Source organism: Cyanistes caeruleus, chromosome 13 (assembly GCF_971803275.1).
Source record: "Cyanistes caeruleus chromosome 13, bCyaCae1.hap1.1, whole genome shotgun sequence".
Lineage (NCBI taxonomy): Eukaryota > Metazoa > Chordata > Aves > Passeriformes > Paridae > Cyanistes > Cyanistes caeruleus.
The window spans coordinates 4,629,728-4,642,137 of record NC_141713.1 but is presented as its reverse complement, the minus strand read 5'-3'; the positions used below and the strand labels follow the sequence as shown (position 1 = coordinate 4,642,137).

Below are 12,410 nucleotides of genomic sequence, written 5' to 3'. Positions count from 1 at the left end.
TCCTTTTTAACTCCTATGGCTGTGAGCAGCCTCGGAGGGTCCATAAGGTTAACAAATTGGGAATTTCAACCCCCTTTTGTTTCAGCCTCCCCTGGAACACGCCTGTTGGCTTTGCTGCGGGGCCTTGAACCCAGGAATCCTTCCTGACCCACAGCCCCAAGGCCCCCGAGCTCCCAGGGACAGCCTCAGCAGGGGACTGCCCCAGGGTGAGGAGCCCAGATCTTTGGGGATGAAACAAAATGTTTCAGATGTGATGAATTGGACATCTGTTTCATCAGAGGGAAAAAAAGGAAAAAAATCATCAGCTCTAATGAGAGATGCAAAGATATTTTGGTATGTTGATAGGCTGCCTCCTGCTCCTCACAGCTGGAACAAACACTACATAATCTATTGGCCCCTAGGAATGATTTTTTTCTTTTCCCCAGGGCAATACCTTTTCTTCACATCAGATCACTGGAGTATCAGTAGCAGGCACTCGATGCTTTGCATTGTGCTCTTTAGCAGTTTTGGGTCACTGCCAGCCTCCAATTTACCTGCAGGTTCCCTTCTCCCTGGGATGTGGATCCATTCCATACTGGATTTCTAAAACATGCTCTCATCTTCCTGTGCAAAATTTTGCTTTTTCTTCAGTAGCTCTACAAGAGCTAAAAGCATTTTCTTTCTGTGTTAACGTGGCCAGGGGATCTGCTTTTACCCTGAGCTTATCCTGTAGGATTCACCTCCTCCAAATGTTCCCACACCCTGTAAATGTGGTGAGCAGGCATGAGGAGCTGTTTTTTCTCACCCTGAGAACATCTCAGTGTCACCCACCCATAGCTCAGTGCTGGTGGACACTCCCCTGTGCCAGCTGCTTTATTGAGGCATTGATAAAACCCCCTTGAGATTTTTATTAGCAGCTTTGTGTGGACTCTGAATGGTGCTACAGCATGACCTGATCACCTTTTCCCTTTGGATATGTGCTGGTTTCTTGCACAGGTTCAGCTCTTGCAAACCAAACTCTTCAGTTCTTTGTGCAAAATTACTTTTCCTGTAAATGCAATATTACTGATGGAGCCTCCTCTGTAAAGAATTTCCTGTCCAGCTCCTATTTTCATTCCCAGGTACTGTGTTATGCTAGGTGCAGGACTTTTGCTTTTATTTATCTTTGCAAGAGGAGGCAGGAGGCCAAGCTGTGCCCGAGCCACCTTGCACACCAGGGGCTGAACGAAGCCATCAGAGATGTCTCTGCTTCTAACCCCGAGTGGGTGCTTTTCATCTGGAACCTGTGGCCAGAGATGCTGAGAGCTCAGCTGGCATTTTAGCCAGGCACTTGCAGACCAAGTTTTACAGCATGGCCCGAGAGGGGCTGGGCAGGCATCTGCCTTTTGCTGGCTGTCCTTGCAGCTGGCCCAGCAGTGGCCTGCTTCCAAAGTGCTGTCACCCACGTTTATTCAATACTTGACGTAGTAGAGGCTCTTCAGGAAGCTTCAGGATCCTGTCTGAAGCTCCTGATAACAGCTTGTTGTGCTGTTGACACGGTTGCAGATCCTCTGACTCCCCATATTTCTTTTTATAGAAGTAACATTCCAGCTCTCTCTGCTTTGTTTTTTTTTTTTTTTTAAGCCTCCCTTTCATTAAATTGTGCTGATGCCACAGAAAATTGTCAGCTGTCCATTCTTTCCCTAGACAGGGAATATATCTGTATGTATATATATGTATATATGTATGTATAATCAAGGCAAGGGGAGGAAAGGGTCAGGTGTTGCTATGGAAAGAGACTATTAATCTGTGACAAAACTGGTACTCTGGGAGGTGAGAGCCTTCCCCTGCACAAAATAAGCCTTTAAGGGAGGCTCACCAGCCTTTCTCCAGGGGACACCTGCCCCAGGTTTGCTGATTTGGTATTTGCTCCCCTCGTTGCTTGGCTTGGATGATGGCTTTTCAACCAGATTTTCACTGCTCTAAATGTAACCCATCCCAACTAGTCTGGATTAAATTAGAAAGAAGATTTGTATGAGGTATTGCCTTGAATGCTTTACAAAGAGGACCTGAAGATTATCATAAGTTTCTCAAAAATCCTGTGATGGTTTATGGCAGACAAGCACCTACTTACATGCATCAGACATATTTCACTTCTAATAGATGCACCCAAAAGGAAAGGAGTGGAAATTGATGCAAAGGGAGAGATTAAACCCCTTTCTCATCTACTCTGTTAAAATGATGTCCCTGCAGACCCCACCTGGGTATTACTCTGGTCCACACTGGGCATGGTTTCATCAGGGACTGCCCAGTCAACCAGCCTGAAGCAATAAAAGCAGTTCTGCTTTTATTTGCTGAGTCCATTTCTGACCAGGAGGATGGAGCAGAAGGAATCCTCCTTTGGAGGTTCCACTGCAGCACTGGTTTCTCTTTGCTCCACTCACGGACATCCAAGCACACACAAGTGGCTTCATCCTCCCAGGGCTCCCAGTGAGGAGGAGGTTGAAGCAGCCACTCCTGACCCACAAATTGATCTTCATCTGAGGGCCCCACAAAGCCTTTAACTGTGGCAAACTGATTGCATTAGAAGTTAATGTGATAAGAAGGTATATTTGCCAGCTGAATGGCTCATCTATAAAACTGCACGCTGAGTGTTTTTACACCTCCAGAAGAATTCTTCCCCTGGGTGTAATTTGAGCAGCTTGTCCCATAGCTTTATCCTGGCCTAGCAGTGGAACTAGAACTAAAGAGTTAAATTAATTTCTTCCCATACAGCAGGATTTTTCAATCCATTTCACTTTTCCAGCCCCTGCCATTCCCCTGCTGACTGCAGACCTGCCAGTTGGTGCTGCCTCTCCGGTCACTTGGAGGTTGCCTCATGGACCAGAAGGTCTTCCCTGGCCAGAGGCTGAGAACAGCTGCTTGGAGGAATGTGAATGAGCAGAACAAGCCTCTCTCAGGGTCATTGGCCTGGTGTGATGCTCACACACACCAAGCAAAGTGCCACGAGCAGCATTTTATTTTTGTTCTGCCTGGCAGCCTCAATTGCAAGTATTTTAAATTTTTCCTTTGCCACAGGAAGCATGGGAGGACTGCTCATTGAGCTCTGTATACAACAGGAAGAGTTGGTTTAAATATCAAAGTGCTAACATTTCCTTGGGTGTCCTTATCTCCAGCATTTTTAAGTTTTCTTCAGCAGTCATTTGATTGATTCTGAGATTTTTGCACTGCTTTGGTCCTTTAAATCCTGGTAAGGATTTAAAGTCTGGTTTTTAAATGTGTAATCTGAACATTTCTCCTCACAGGCATACGTGTGTACACAGGAAAACGGAGTTATGTGCCTCTCTGGAGATCAAACCTGGGAAAAGGAGGGTACCTCTTTCCTCTGCAACATTTAGAAATTTTCTATTACCCCTTTCTGTCTTTTTCAGAGCAGGTTTTGCTGCAAAACCAGCACGCAGAGAAGGTCTGTGGCCTCAGCGCTGCCTTAGTGTCACTTCTCCTTCCCCACCCAGTCCAGCAGCAATGTTTTTGGACAAGAATGGTGATGGACACAGGGTATCAATCACAGGGGCTCTCATGAACTTCCCAATAATAAAGCAGGTAAAGTTCTGTGATCCAACCAACACTGCTCATGTAATTTGAGCATCAAGGCATACTGATGATCACCTGCTGCATGGTTCTGCCAGGTAAAATAATGGAAGTATAAATTAGGGAAAAAACCCACTGGGTCTACTCAGAAGTTTGTTTTACAATCCAAGAAGCTGCCTGGGATGGTTATCAGTGGTCACTGGTGACAGGATGACTGGTGAGAAGAGGAAGGAGGTGATAAGTAAGAGCTCATGGCATGCCTGGGGCAGACAAAAGAAAAGTCATGAAGAAACAAAGAATACTTCACAGATCAAATAGATTACTGAGAGAGAAGGGCTGTTTTGGCAGCAAAACCAGGTTTTCTTCACAAATGGACCTGAATTGCACCATTGTAGAGATGGAGGTGTATTTCTCCTCTTGGGAATCCATGGCTTGTTTGGTAGTGAGGGAAGAGGGAGGCAATCTCCTTGGTCCTGCAAGTAAACCCATCCCAAATAAAAGCAAATATGAATAAATTGTGTGAGGGTTTTGTTTGCTTTTGTGGAGATGTTCAGATGGAAGCATGTGCCTTGTTAAGTGGTATCCATGTACATCACTGCAAGTGCTCTTTGAATCCAAAAGTGTTTACAGTGTAAACTTCAAATGAAGAAAAACTCCCAGTGTCCATTTGAAATTAAGGGACAACTTAAGAGACAGATTTTCTGCTGTATTTGACCTATCCATTACAGACTTGGCAATGTTTTTAGAAGCTGTCACCTCAGTACCATTTCTTAAGTGATAGGGAAGGGGGACAATCCACTCTGATGCAGAAGGAATGCCACGGAGGGAGGACTGGGGGAATGGGAGAAGAGAGGCAGTTGCACAAATTGTGGCTAAACAGACGACCCAAGCAGGCATCACTGATGGAAAAAAAAAACCCTGAGATATAGTAAGAAAGAATGAAATATGGAAAAGAAGAAAGAACATGGGCATCTGTGAGGTGAGGGTAAGAAGCAGGATCTTGTTGAAGGGTGGACAAAAAGCAGTGTAAAGGATATCTGGAGGATAGGCACGGGACGGTGGGAAAAGGGATTTGTCACTTGGTTTTTGGGATGGGCAGACAGACGGAGGCTGTGGTGAGGAAGGAGACACAGAAAGGGGCACACAGCAGACCAGGCTGGCCCTGGGAAGGGAGCTGGGGGAAGGTGACAGGCGGTGCAGGTTGTGGGGGCGGCATGGCTGCCAGCCTGCGTGGCGATGGGGTGGCATTGTCAGCGCTGGGACTGTCAGGGATGGCAGATGACAGGAGTAGGAAATGGGGAATGCGGGAGAGGAAGGGGCTCTCAGCCCCCACCGCTGACATGGGAGGGGTGAGTTCAGCTTCCATCTCTCAGTGTACTTCCTCAAAATCTGGGGCCATCTGGACACAGTCCTGTCCCTCCTACAAGCTGTCAGCGGCACCGAGGGATTGCTCTGGCAGCCAGGACTCCCTGGCACATCCAAGAGCCTCGGTGCTCGTGGCCAGAAGGGCAGATGGCAGCGGCTCCACGAGAGTGGCTTTGCACCACCTGGTGTCCCCTGTTTGGGGGAGCCCTGCAGAGCCAGGTGAGCCCAGCCCTGGGCACGGCGCTGTCACTCAGCCGTGGGGGGACACCCAGACACCCCCAGCATGGGGAGCACGGTGACAGCGTTCAGGGTGGCCAGGTCTGGTTCTGGCTGGCTGTGCTGTGTCAGAGCAACAGCTCGAGATGGGTGACAAAGCAGGAGAGCCAGCGCTCGGCTCACAGCACGTCTGCAAAGGAACAGACACTTGTGGAGATCGGCGTCTTCAGCCCCATCTCCTCCGCACTCCCTCTGCCCAGAAATTAAAATTCCGGCTGCTGTTTTGAGTTGCTCCTGCAATGGTAATGAATAAGAGCTGCTGAAAGTGTTGGGCATTCCTGCTCCTGCTCACCTGTGCAGCAGGAGCATTTTATTTATGAAATGTTTCACTAACCCTCAGCCTTCTCAAGAGCAACACTGGTTTATTACAGCAAGTCTGGTAAGGGGGATCTGCAAAGCGAATGCTTTGGGGTAAGAAAGTGATACGTGTTTTTTACTTAGAGCTGCAGAAAATAGTGCCAAGGATTGCAGCTCTTCATTCTACAAAAAAACAAACCGAACCAAACAAACACACAAACAATTAAGAAACTCATGCCAAAAATCAAGACTGGTAATAAGGGCAGTATGAAATTTTGTATTGGAGGAGATGACATGGGAAGCAAGTGGTGACTGTGAATTGATTAAAGGGTCACTTCTCCCTGACCAAGGAGGGCTGGCTGTTTCTCCTGTCACCCCAGGCATTGCCTCCTCACAGATGTTGTTCCTGAGAAAGAGAAGAGGTTGTGGTTGACTCTTCCAACTCTCAGCCCTAAGAAACTCTTCTGGCAGAGGAGACCCTGAGACTTTTAGCTTGAATCCCATATGTGCATGTATTGCTTCTGCTGGAAAATAAAAATGCTTATAAAATTGGCATCTATTTCTGTTAAATTGTAAGACTTCTCCAATCTAGGTATTACTTTCTGGACAAAACCTTTGAGGCAGAGATCCTCCCAGAAGAAAAACAAAAATTGACCCACAGTGAAGATATCCACAGAGTGAAACAGAAAAATAAAGAGAAGGTTTGAACACAAGTTTTCTCTGCATGATAAATGGGTTCCCTAAACATTGTTTTTTTTATTAATTCAGTAAAGAGGAAGAGGAAAAAAGACAATAAAAAGGATTCTGGATTGATAAATTTGTAAATGTTTTGAATTTATTTTATCACGTAACATGAAAATATACGCAATTATTTAATTCATAAACAAATAATGAAATATCTTCAAATATACCTTTTAAACTCACAGGTGAGTGTGCACACATAGTGCACTTGTAGAAAACGGAGCCCAGTTTCAAAAACTGATCTCAGGCCATGCTGGACTGCCCAGTGACTGGAACAGCAGTCACTGCATCATTACACACCCTGCTCTGGGGCTGCACTAAGGTGACAATTTGGGAAATACACATAAATGAATGATCTGACACGGGTGACACCACCCCAAACTCCCCTTTCAGACAGGGTGGGAAGATGAAACCCCGTGACACTGTGGCCCTGGCACAGGGATTTGTTAGAGTGCTGTAAGTGCAGTGGATGTGGTTCAGGGGTGGGATATAGTAGCTGCAAATATCATTAAAGCAGCTACCAATTTAAAAATGCATAAAATGCAGATGAAACCGAGCCACAGCAAAACCTGTTAGTGATAAAATTGGAAAGAGAAGCACTGCGTGCCCAGCTGGTTAAATCATGATGGAGGGCAAAATGGAGTGAAAAATAAACACCAGATTTAGAAGCACACTTGATGTATCTGGCAGACTGCAGGAGCTGGTGCCACTAAGGAAGAGATGTCTATAACCACTTCAAAACTGCCCAGTTCTGTTCAGACCTACACATAATATTGGTGCCCTGCAGAGTCTCAGCCACCTCCGCTGGAGCAGCGAGCAGCAGTGACCCAGCTCTGCCCCTGCTGTCCCTGCTGGCAGAGGATTGGACTCAGACTCTCAGATTCATCTTCAGAGAGCCACAGAGCCAGAGAATCCTGGGGTGGTTTGGGTTGGGAGGCACCACAAAGATCATCTCTTTGTAACCCTCCTGCCATGGGCAGGGACACCTTTCACTAGCCCAGCTTGATCCAAGTCCCATCCAGCCTTGGACACTTCCAGGGATGGGGCAGCCACAGCTACTCTGTGTCAGGGCCTCACCACCCTCACAGGGAAGAATTCATTTCTAGTATCTAATCTAAATCTAACTTATTTCTGTTTAAAACCATTGCCACTCATCACTATACACCCTAATATCTTGAACATCTACATCCCCTGTAAGGACCTAGAGGTTTTTAGTTAGTTTTGCAATCAACAGAAAAAAAATTGAGGAGGATGGTATTCATAACTATTAGGTGACTTCAGTCCTCAACATCCATGGATTTCAACACAGGAGAAGTTTTTAAAACTTCTTTTATTTTCCTGATTAGTTCCTATGAACACAGCTTCTGGGTGTCCAAGCTCTCACGAAAAATCAAAGGAAGCCTGAATGCAAAGCAAAAGCACAGTTGTCACTTTAGTTTACTCATGCTTGTCCCAGAAAATGAAAAGAGGCTTTTTCTCACTTTGTTTTTTTTTTAATGCACTCGTGCAACACAGTTGTGTTTGGAGTTAAACTTCTTATTGTCGTGTTGGAAACCCAAACTGTGAATGCAAATCTCCTGATGGCTTAGTACCAGACCTATGAGTCTCATTGCAGAGACATCTTTGAAAATTTGGCCTCATTTTGTAGTGACAAAGTGACAGATTCCTCTGGTAAGGAAATTCTGGTGAGCAGAGTGCCTGGAGGTTTGGCTAATTTGCTAGGATTACAGTTTGGGTTTTAATGACAGCAGCTTAGTTTTTCCTCAAACCAGCCATCAAAATAGAGCTCAGCTTTTAGAGAAAACCAAATCCATAAAGATGCAAAAGTAGATTTATCCCATCTGACTGGTGTTCCAAAGCTCCCAACTAAGCCTGTGTTCCCCTTGTCACATTTCCTCCACTAGAACCTGGGTCTGTTTTTAATGTTCTCACGTTGTTTTGAGCAGCCAGGACTCTTGGGAAGCTCACTTTCACTCTGTTTATTTCAGAAATTAATTGGGATTTCTGTCTCACACTGATCCTGAGCATATACCTTGTCTTCTCTTAGGCTCTCATTTGAGGACCCAGTGGGAAGGGTGGGATGGTTCCCCTTCTCCCATCAATTCTCCCCTTCTCCATCCCATTTTATGCTGCTCTGACACACAAAAGGGGAGCCTTGTGCCAGGATCAAGTCCACCAACTCCTTCACTTGTTCAAAGACATCCTTTTATAATAGAAATTCTTCTCAAGCCCTTGCCAATTAAGCCCAGTTTAATAACTCTGACCATTTATGTGACATATTTCATTGTGGAAGAACTAATAAACCCACAAATTACTGTTCACAGTGCTCCCAAGAGGGAGATCATCATTATCACATCCTCACTCCTTTGTTAGGGAAACTGAGGCAATGTGTTTTTAGGACATGTGGGACAAAATCTTCTTCTGCTGGGTATAATGGGAGAATCTCCTGGTTTTCCTCATCAGGAAGATGCAAAGGTGAAAAAGGGGGAGCCAGGCAGTGAAAACGATGTCTGTGGATCTTCCAATTCTCTGCTGGGCATTTGAACTTAAAATGTCAGCAACACTCTTCTCCCTTGCTCTCAAGAGGAAAGCTGTATCTGGAGTAGGGCAATATGCCTTAATTTGAGAAATTTAATGCCTTCGAAGCACTACCAAAGCACAATTAGCAAATAAAGAAACCCCAGAAGTCAAGGCAGGAGACCTGAGTATGTAGTTCAAACATCAAAGGAATATTACCTGTGCTTTCATCTCCCTTTCCTCTTGTGAGTCAAAGATACAACATATTACTGCATATTTTAAGCATTTTCTGTTTTGAAAGCTTAAATGTCAGTGTAATTACCCCAATGGTAATTTCTGTTGTGCTGTTCCAGGCTGGTACTTCAGCAAAATCTCCCAGTTTTCACATTATTATCTCCATCTCTGCCTTTGATAGGTTTGTGTCCAATTTGCTCTGGATTTGAACTGTCTCACGTTCCTTGAAAATCTGCTTGGAATGCTGCCAACGAGGTATGGTACTGACTTTTGTGGGGCATTTTGGATGTCCTGCTTTCACCTGGTTCCCCCATCCTCTTTCCCAAGTGCAGGATCACCTGAGATCCGAGATCCGAGCACCGAGAGCCACAGCTGAGAGCGATCTGTAATGCGACCACCTGGAACAGAACATAACTTTTACCTTTTTCTTTTTATCCATCTTCCTTTCTTTAGAATGAACTTTGCAGCTGAGGATTATTGACAAATCTGCTGGAAAAAGACGCGTGAAGAGCATCCTTTATGGTCCATCTTGTGGTAAAACGCGGGTATTTCTTTGCTCATTTGAATGTCAGTGGATTATTTATGCTGGTGCAATGTTTTCAAGAGATAAAATACTCCCCACTGTGCTACATGCAAATCTCTGCAATGTAAACATAAATAGTTGTTGCACATGCATAATCAAAGACATTTTTTATAATTATTGTTGGATAGTTCAGTCCTCTAATAGCATCATCTGGTGTAAATCAGTGTAGCTCTACTGAAGCCTGCAAAGCCCCTACCGATTTGTACCAGATGGGGCTCAAACTCTTCACTCTGAGTTTAGTCCTTTAAAAAAGAGAGAGACAGAAAGAAAAAAAAAAGCCCTGGTAGTCCTTGAAAATGAAGTTCTTTGTTCATTCATGGGAAGCTGGTAGAGCAAGAGTGGCAGGGACTTTTCTTGATCCATACTCAGCCCTTATCTAGGGAGAACATTTCTGCCACGAGGGAAAGCAGGAGGTTCTGTGCCAAGTGAGTTCTTGGCCCCTCTGCTCAGACTACTGCAAAGATTTGCCAGATAATGTCATTTGTAATGTGAACTCCTTTCTGCCAAGATTTGGACCAGGACCACCAGCTCTTTAGCACGGGCCAGCAGACACTGCCAGATGCTGAGAATTTGCAGTCATTCACAACCTGTGCTGCATTTTTAGACACCTAAAGGTGAAGGGCTGGAAATCTGGTTTGCTGTCCCCAGAGCGATCTTGTTTCACTGTCATTCAGCATTATCTTTCCCCCAACATTGTACACAAGCACAAAGAACTTTCTAAAGCCACTTTGACACCTGATTTGACTCCAGCTGAAGACAACAACCTCAATTTCATCCTTCTGGTTTTCTGTAGAAAACTGTGCTCTGAATAAAGATGAAAGAAATATTCAGTAGCGTCTGCTTTCACAAATTAATTTAGATTACATCATTCAAATAGGTGCTAGTGGAAGCTGCCCATGCAGATTTTAATGCTATAAATATACATTTATTTCCAAATCACCAACAATGTCTTAGCTGCTGTACACAGTGTTTTATCAACAGACACAAAGTTAACTTTGCTTGCATAAGAAGAGCTGGAAAATTAGGAGTTTGCTCCCCCTCTTTTGAAGGCTGCTAGCAAAAATATCCACTAAATACCAAATACTGCCTATTAATAATAGATTGGAGGAGAGAGTTTTGACAGAAGTGAAGAGTACACACATACACATAGCACAGATGTACCCACCTTTCAAAGAACTAAAACTCTGCATTACTGTGCTCAGCTCTTTCAGGTTTACCTGTCAGATTTTTTTTCTCCTTGTGCTCTCCTGTTTTTTGACAAGATCCTCCAAAAGAGTTGCTGTTATTCTTGTATAGGCTTGATGTGGACATAAACTTTTTTTGCAAGAAGCCTGAGCTGCTGTTAGCAGCTTCTGAAGAGCTCCAAGTCCGACGTGGGTTTAATTTGTGGTGCCATGGCAGAACTGTCTAACAATATAAGTCTGTTGGACATGTCGTCTGGGCTGTCACGTTCAATTTGCACATGACCTCCTGGCCAAAAAATGGGAAAGAAGTGGTAGAATGTGGGACTGAAAGCTTATATTATTGCTTTGACAGCTTCACTCATCTAGAAGTAATGCAAAATGCAATTTATATTTATACTCTCTGACCTTCTGTACAGAGAGTGAAACTATCTAATGATGGGCCATGGTAGCAGAGAAAGAAACAGATCTCAATACAGCTGGAATTTGTCTACATTTTTTTTTGCTTTTCAACCATTCAATTACAGTCAAAAGATAAATGAAACATGAAGAGCGCCTTGGTTAGGTAGTGACACAATTATTTTATAGTGAGTAGGTTCTGGCTTTGAGCCTTGGCAAAGGTTGCCATGCACACCTTGTTTCACTAGATACAGATAATCTGCCTGCTCCCACTGGACAAATCCCCTCTGCTTGGAGGTGTGTCCTTCTGCCCATCACAGGAGGAGAAGAAAGACACCAGCAACTCGGTGCCACTCTTGCCCTGCGTTTCAATATCCTCCAGAAAGGCTGATGCTCTAATCCTATTAACCAGGATAAATCAAGTCAGGCCCGGCTGTAAACGGGACGTGAGGCATTTCTGTGGAAAACAGGCAGAGAGGAAGGATGTGCCACGTTCTTCCCATCTGAGGGGCAGCACAGGGGTTTGTGTCCTCCCAGGGAAAAGCAATAAATACAGCAGCCTTTGATTCTGACAGTAAATGCCTGGTAACACCTGCAGATCCTTAACAAAACGTCTCAGAGCTGGTATCGTACTGCCACAGCCCAGCATCCTTCAGAGGGGTTCACTGCAGCTCAGAGCAGCACAGTTTGGCTCAAAGATTCAGCCTCCAGCTGCAGCTCTTTCTCCCTTCCCATCCAAATGAGACACAAGATTTGAAGGAAAAGTTATTTGCAGGGATGAGCACTAAGAGAAGATAACAAACAGAAAGCAGCAAGTGTGGGGTTGATGCACCTCAGTGTATTTTGGACAACTGCATCAGTTTGAGCTCATCCCTTCACTCCATTGATCCATCCTGCTTTATGTAGGAGTCAATCCAAAATCCACTGACCTTAGTAGAGGGAGTTTCATAAATGGTTGGAGGCTGTGAGACAGCTTTAGAAATTAGGTGCTCATATATAAACCATATATTGTTTTTTGTCATAATTGTTTTCTTCTGGTTTGTCGTGTTTTGCTCTTGTACATTGAATTAATAAAAATCATTGGATGAAGATTTTAACTGATATCCAACTTTCTCCATGGAATTATTTTTTTAAAAGATATGTGTTGACAATAATAAACCATTAAACTGATGGTCACTATACAGTTAATACGTCAGAAAAGAATAAAAATGCAGAAACAAAGGCTATGAGAAGGTCATGTTTCATAAATAAATACAATAAGATGAGAT

The 12,410-nt window shown here is 44.4% G+C and overlaps 1 protein-coding gene and 1 long non-coding RNA gene across 3 annotated transcripts in view; one reads left to right on the top strand and one right to left on the bottom strand.

The window, feature by feature from the left end:
* Positions 1-3,389: 3,389 nt before the first annotated feature.
* LOC147650660 (uncharacterized) lies at positions 3,390-12,241 on the top strand. The gene is made up of 2 exons (XR_015276019.1): positions 3,390-9,234; positions 9,433-12,241. It is a non-coding gene; the product is annotated as an uncharacterized LOC147650660 (long non-coding RNA).
* The window catches only part of LOC147650659 (uncharacterized), a 65,244-nt gene continuing 59,035 nt past the window's right edge, over positions 6,202-12,410 (bottom strand). Inside the window, exons 4-5 of one of the 2 annotated variants that reach the window (XR_015276017.1) lie at positions 10,780-11,032; positions 6,202-9,619 (exon numbers count right to left, since the gene is read on the bottom strand). Coding sequence is in view for 1 of the 2 variants with exons in the window: in XM_086849768.1 (XP_086705894.1) it covers positions 10,970-11,032 (63 nt within the window). In the remaining variant the exon portion in view is untranslated. Of the gene's footprint in view, positions 11,033-12,410 lie in introns of both variants that reach the window. The other variant, XM_086849768.1, reaches the window with a different exon arrangement.